Raw genomic sequence first — 7,529 nt, 5'->3', positions numbered from 1 at the left:
CACTTAAAAATTAATATTCATGTGGCACATTATTCTAAGAAGGGGTGGAGTCTGTTTAAAACCCAAGGCCCTCAATATCAAAAAACATACACGCTGCTTCTGCATGACGAACACTTCTATGGGGTAATCAATGTAAAAGCCTTATTCGGGGTACGAAATTTTTGCATATTTTGCCAGAGCCTATATAACCATAACAATCACACCTGCTTATATTTCTGTCGCCTCTGCTTGAGAAAAGATTGTGCGGTTGTGGTAGATCAACAGGCTAGGTGTTTTGACTGTAAGCTGAATTGTAGGTCTAAAGAGTGCTTAAAAATACACAGGCAGCTGGTCTCAGAGGGAAAGGTACGCTGTGAAAGCAGGAGCTATTGTCCTAAATGCTCGCATTACCAGAAAAGTTACCATGATGAGGAAGAGTGTAAAGGCCGGCAGTGCACAGTCTGTTGGGGGTTCATCACAAAAGACGATGAACATAAATGCTTCATGCAGCCCCTAAAAACCCCTGAGGTTTCTGTACAGTATCTATTTTACGATTTCGAGTGTCACCAAGCAACTGGTGTACATGTCCCTAACTACTGCTTTGTAAAAGCATTTCCAGGGGAAACTGTAGAGTGCTTTAAAAATGGTAACAAAAGAAAGCGGAGGTATAAGAGAGGGGCTAAAAAGCAGTATGACAGCGATGATGAGGATGAAGATTATGAGTGGCCCCTTGCTGGCAAAAGTTGGGAATTTAAAGGGGAGACATGTTTATCTGACTTTATTACAACATTTATAGATTGCCAGTTTTCTGACTGCACATTCTTAGCACATAACTCTAAGGGTTATGATGGTTACCTGGTGCTGAATCAGCTGGTGAAAGAAAAACTTGATGTAAAAATTATCGCTCAGGGTGGGAAACTGATTTCTGTTACAGTGGAAAAATTGAATATAAAATTTATTGACTCCCTGAGTCACCTCCCTATGGCCCTCTCTAAACTACCCAAAGCTCTAGGCTTTGAGAGCTATAAGGGATATTTTCCCCATTACTTTAACACACCTGAGCATTGGGATTATGTAGGCCCAATGCCCTCAGCTGAAGATTTTGGTGTAAAATATATGATGCCTGGTGAAAAGGAAGCCTTTTTAGCATGGTATTCAGAGAATCAGGATAAAATCTTTGACATGCAGAAAGAGCTTGTGTTTTACTGCAAAAAGGATGTTGAAATTTTAGTAGAGGCCTGTACCAAGTACAGGCATGAAATTGTAGAACTGACAAAAGAAAAGAAGTTAGTGGAGAAAGGGAAGAAAGGGAAGAAAGGGAAAAAAGAATATGAGGAGTGGTTTGCTATAGACCCCCTCCAATTCCCCACCCTTGCAAGTGTCTCTCTTGCGATGTATAGATTTAAGTTTCTGCAAGAAAACACCATTGCAATTCCAAGTTTTGTAAATTACCACAATCAGTTTAAGCGATACTCCACACCGTCTATTCAATGGCTTTTGTATATTGAACATGAGGAAAAGCTTGAGATTCAGCATGCCTTAAATGGTGGAGAGGTTAAAGTTGGAGATTATTTTCTTGACGGGTATGCCGCTGTAGGTAATAGGAAAATAGCCTTTGAATTTAATGGTTGCTTTTATCGTGGATGTGTCCTGTGTTATCCTCCCCAGGAGAAAAACCCTGTGGTGGGGAAATCTTATGAATTTCTCTACAATTCCACACAGAAAAAAGCAGCTGAACTCAAAAGCCGGGGTTTTGATTTGAGAACGATTTGGCAACACGAATGGGATAATATGGTAAAAACAGATGTGAAACTCCAAACGTTTCTTGCTTCATCCCGCCTTCCAGAACCCCTACACCCCAGAGATGCTCTCTTTGGGGGTCGTACAAATGCCATCTGTCTCTACTATAAACCTAAAAGTGGGGAGACAGTGAAATACTACGATTTCACCAGCCTGTACCCTTATGTTAACAAAACCAAACAATACCCTCTGGGGCATCCCAAAGTCATTTATAAGGACTTTGAACCGGTCACAAACTATTTTGGCATAGTGAAGGCAAAAGTTATTCCTCCCAGAAAACTCTATTTTCCAGTTTTGCCTTCCAGGATCTCTGGAAAACTTATGTTTGTGCTGTGTTCAACCTGTGCAGAACAGCGGCAGTTGGACCCGTGCAAACATACAGATGAACAAAGAGCCTTAAAGGGGACGTGGTGCTCCGTTGAGTTAAATGTGGCTCTAGAGAAGGGGTACAGGGTTGTGGAAATCTATGAGGTATGGCACTTTGCACGCAGGTCTTCTGTGTTGTTTTCAAAATACATCGAGATGCACCTACGACAGAAGCAGGAAGCTTCAGGCTATCCTCACTGGTGTGTTACCGATGAGGACAAAAACAAGTATATAAAGGAATATCATATGAGGGAGGGGGTGCTTTTGCGCAAAGATCAGATCGCTGTGAACCCTGCAAAGCGCCAGATTGCAAAGCTGTTTTTAAATTCTTTGTGGGGGAAGTTTGGGCAGAGAACAAACCTCCCTCACACTCAGGTGTTGAGAGACCCCGATGAATTCTTTCAGCTGCTTTTTTCTGATGCTTACAAGGTTTCAATGTTTGAATTTGTTGACGATGAGGCTGTTTGTGTCTCCTGGAAATATTCCGACGACCGGGTGACAACCTCGGGTAGAAAAAACGAATTCCTTGCCTGTTTTACAACGGCCTATGCACGTTTGGAACTTTATGCACTCTTAGACAAGCTTGGGAGACGTGTTTTGTACCATGACACAGACAGTGTCATATTTGTGAGTCGGGAAGGAGAGTGGGATCCTCCTCTCGGAGATTTTCTCGGGGATCTCACAAGTGAGGTTCCTGCAGATCAGACCATTACAGAGTTTGTGTCAGCAGGGCCTAAGACCTACGGTTATAAGTTGTCTAACGGCACAGCCTGCATGAAGGTCAAGGGGATTACATTGAACAGCGCTAACTGTGAAAAAATTAATTTTGACAGTCTCAAAGACCTGGTATTCTCCTACGTCTCAGACAAGAAAGGTTCCACACCTCATGAAATTGTGGTACAGCAGCCAGGTATTGTAAGAAATAAGCAGCATTGGACACTTCACACTAGAAATCTCAAAAAAACACAAAAAGTTGTTTTTGATAAAAGGGTCATTACTGAAGGATTTAGGACACTTCCTTATGGCTACTAAAATGGAAACACGCTGGCAACACCCATTCTCAGCTATTCTCGCTGGACCTAGTGGCTGTGGGAAGACGTTTTTTATAAAAAATATGCTGGATCATGCTGGTAGTGTGTTCTCAGAAATGCCTGAAAATATTGTCTGGTGTTACAGTTGCTGGCAACATTTGTACAAAGAACTCCAATGTAAATACCCTATTATTCAGTTTGTACAGGGGATGCCTGATAAATTTGATGATGATGAACTGTTACCCCCCAATAAAGTAAATCTTTTGGTTATAGATGATTTGATGATTCATGGTTCTGAAAATAGAGATCTTGAGCGGGTTTTCACCCAATTTGTACATCATAGGAATCTGAGTGTATTTTTCATTACCCAAAATATTTTTTGCAAAGGAAAAAGTAGCCGGACCATCAGCCTTAACGCTAAATATATGGTGCTCTTTAAAAATCCTCGGGACAAATTACAAATTGCTACTTTGGCTCGACAGATGTATCCGGGAAATGTCAATTTCTTCATGGAGGTGTTTGCTGATGCTACAAACAAACCTCATGGGTATTTAGTGCTGGATCTGAATGCTAACACCCCTGATTCTTACAGGCTAAGAACTTGCCTTTTCCCTCCAGATTTGCCTGTGGTATATATAATGAAGAAAAACCATTCCCATCACAAAAGGGCCCGGTTTTAACAATCCAGGGCTCTGTTGTTGTCTGCTCCTCCATGGGGAAACATGTCCAGTCGCGTAAAGAGAAACCTGGCACTTTTAAAACTGCTTATTACAGTGCCTCCTCGTCAAAGAAAGGCCATTTTGTGTTCAGCTTCGGATGACCTTGTTGCAGCCATTTCAGAAATAGCCCTCAATACTTTAAAAGGCAACATTCCTTTATCCCCACAGCAGGTGCGTGTATTAAAAAAAAGACGCACCCTTATTAAAACTCTGGGTAACAGTAAATTGTCCCTGAGAAAAAAGAAGTACCTTGTGAAGCAGTCTGGGGGCTTTTTGGGGCCACTGCTAAGTTTCGCAGTTCCTCTAATAACAGGCCTTTTAACTAAACAGTGATGGAATATGCTGAAAAAATGTATTTGGTCCCCAGCCATCAGCTAGAACAATTAAAGGGCCCAGCTTCTAAAGATGAAAACATCAGAACTACAGCAATCTCTTCCTTAGATACTGAAATGCAGGCAATTCTACGTAGGACCGACTTAACTGAATATGAGAAAGCCAGACGTTATGATGCTTTACTCCAAAAATATCTAACTCATGTAAAACAGAAGGAGGCAGAGAAACAAAGTTTAAATCTGTTTCTACCCGAATCCCCTTCTGAAGAAGTTGTGATGAACTCCCCTGATGGCATGATTCAAGAAGTGTTGGACAATCTGCCTGTCAGGTACAAAAATAATGCAAGATTGTTACTAAACAAAATGAGTCAAAACAAAAATGTTTCTTCGTGGGATGACAAGGGCGTCTTTATGTATAAAGGAGAATCTGTAACTGGATCTAATATATTGGACTTAGTCAAAAGTATAATACAGCCTCATGCTTTACCAACCAAACGCCTCCCCAAAGGCTGGGATGTTTTTTTGAGGGCCATGGCTGAAATAAACGCTCCAACTTCTGTGGTGGGTAACACTGCCAATAGAGAACTTTTGAACCGTTTAAAGAACCCTGAAGATTCTTTGTCACTTACACCTGTACTGTCACACAGATCTTTTAAAAAACAACGGCATGCTGCTTGTACCTGGCTCACTTTATAACGCCGCTATTTTTTAGAAAAAGAAATAGAAATAAAAGTCTTCTTTTTAAACTATTTGATAGTCTGTGAGTGTTTTTTTAAAATGAAAATAAAAGCCAGGACACAGATTATGTTTTAATAAAACCCTCTGAGGGGGTGTGTTTATTAGGAAATGCGGTGGTGAAATTCATTACAGGATACACATCCCTGAGTAGTCTGGAACATGTCTGAGACAAGTCCGGGCAAGTTCTTCTTCTTTTTCACAAACTGTACAACCATCTCATCGTTTTTTTCCAAATTGTGAGAATATAGGTCTTGAATATTTTTAAATGTCAGGCCCTTGCCGCGCTGTTGCAGAAAAAACACACAATGATATCCACAAACCACAGAGTCTGGGGCTTGTACTGGATGACCCTGAAACACAGTTTTGTAGCCATTTTTTCTTAAAAAATTCATGATTGTTTTAGGAAACAGAGGGTGGTCTGGAGGGTGTCCGTAGGAGTCAAAAAATTCGCCATTTTTTTCTTCTGTCAAGTATATAGCAAGCCAATGTTCTCCTGGAAGGTTGTGAGGATGGGTGTTTATGACCAAGCTCAGGGGCCTTTGCAGCAGTTTCTTTCTGGGGAGCATGTCACAGGGGAAGACTCCATAGAAGCTCTTCCGAGTATAGGGGTCAGAAGTCAGTATGCGGGTTAACTGCAGGCTATCCATGTTACATATAATCAAACAAGACATTTCTTCGTTGATTTATTTCTATCACATTGTCAAAAACTCCATAAACAACCATATTGACCGTGGTTGGCAGGGGCCTGGCAAAACGCAGCTCTGCCCTCAGGTTTCCAGTTTTAATCAAAGAGTAGTGGTCACCTCCTTCTTGATCTGGAGTCAGGTCAAATGCAAAAAGTGTGTAACCTCTTGCATATTCTTCACGGTTAATTAAAAGAGACCTGTCTTTCATATGCTTGCCCGCCGTTTGTACCAAACTCATATACTCTCGCACACAGTTTCCCTCTTGAAAATCGGGCTGAAACGGTTTCATTGGATTCTGTTCTCCATCCAGGTAAAGGGCCGCAAAATTAATATCATAATGTTTAAAGTTAAACGGATTTTTGTTGTAAATACCGCTAAAGGCATCATTGTCCACCAGGCCTATAACCACCTGTTTAGGTAATTGTCCCAGAAACAGGTTCTCCTGATTAGAGACGCGGCTGCCTCTCGGGATGCTGAACACTTTCATACTCACACGATCCACAGGATATTTGGCATTGGAAGTCAACAGTCCTTCGGCGTGTCCCAGGCGGACACCAGGGGACACCCTCACCTTTTTGACAAAAAGGGAGGCTGATAGAATTTGCAGTTTGTACTGCCTGTCTGCAGCATCGCTCATTAAGCAGAAAGCATCTTTGTTGCGGGTGAGTTTAATTTTCACATCAACGCCATTTAGCAAAAGCTTTTCTTGAAAAAACAGGTCAGCATGGAGATGGCCCAGCAAGTCTATCTTTCTACTTGCAGCCGTCAGGGCTGCTCTTTTAACAAAACCTTCATTATCCCCATCCAGCTCAGCTGATTCATGCTCTCCAGCTGTATCTTTATAAAACAGGCCTGCAGAAAATTGAGTTGCTAGAGTGTCATCGCTGTAGTTTAACACAGATTCAATGAATGATCGGTAAGGATAACAGTTATTACTCTGGCTGACGAGACGATCTGCTATAGTAATATCAACCTGACTGAAAATGGAGGCTATTGGATAATTCACCAGCCCTACCTTGGCATCTTCTGCAAGGTTTGACCCATCTTCATTCACTATTTTACAGGTCAAATAGAGGAGCGTGTTGTTCAGATCCATATAGTCCTCACCATTCCCGGCAATGAAAAAGTCAAGTGGGGCAGATTCTGTAAGAGCAGTCAGTGGGGGAACCTCAATAAACACACTTCTCTCAATACTGGTCTGAGTAGGCCCAATGTGGAATAAATCTAATTCAGATTTAGTGCACTCTTCAGAGCCACAATGGATAAAGGCCATGATGCTGGTTTAAAAGATGTCCCTCTTAGCCAGAGCCCTCTGTCGCTTTCGCACAGCTCTCCGCTTCTGAGTTTTCTTTTCTTGTGGGACTTTTCTTTTAAGGGGGTGGGGAGGTCCTGTCAGCCTCGCCTGTGATGCTTTTCTTTTTAACCCCTTCCTTCTTTTAATGTACATCAGGCCCGATCCTTCTTGCAGATTTGGAGGTGTCACTCTATTTAGAACTGCCTCAGTCACCTTGCCAGCAACATCTTTGGCAATATTACGAAAAGCTGTTTTTGCGTGAGGTTTAATAATGTCCAGGCCTCTTCTTAAAAGCGGAACAGCTTTTCGAAAAAGGCCTCTGAAAATCCCACCAAGCCCTGCCCCGTACATTTGGGGGACACCCTGATATCCAGGAAGGCCATTTCCAGCCTGGGCTCTGTAATAATTTCTGTAAAGGGCTGGGTCCCCATATGATTTTACGATCACCATTTTTTTTTATTTTTTTATTTTTTAAAGATGCAGAGTTCTCCTGGGCCGGAAGTGAAGCTTCACAATCACCTTTCCAAAGCGAAATGGGACTTTTTTGTTCTGATCTGTCTTTATCTCAACAGTGATGGTGTCAA

At 41.9% G+C, this 7,529-nt stretch overlaps 1 protein-coding gene across 1 annotated transcript; it reads right to left on the bottom strand.

Moving 5' to 3' along the window:
- Positions 1 to 5,613: 5,613 nt before the first annotated feature.
- On the bottom strand, positions 5,614 to 6,924 carry LOC149310832 (uncharacterized protein F54H12.2-like). The gene has a single exon (XM_089529452.1). It carries the CDS (start codon positions 6,922 to 6,924, stop codon positions 5,614 to 5,616), a length of 1,311 nt encoding a protein of 436 aa, XP_089385578.1.
- Between the last annotated feature and the right edge of the window lie 605 nt (positions 6,925 to 7,529).

Source organism: Sceloporus occidentalis, unplaced genomic scaffold, assembly GCF_023333645.1.
Source record: "Sceloporus occidentalis isolate IW3139 unplaced genomic scaffold, rSceOcc1.0.p SCAF_6, whole genome shotgun sequence".
NCBI classification, from domain to species: Eukaryota; Metazoa; Chordata; class Lepidosauria; order Squamata; family Phrynosomatidae; genus Sceloporus; species Sceloporus occidentalis.
This window is presented reverse-complemented; position numbering and strand designations above follow the sequence as displayed.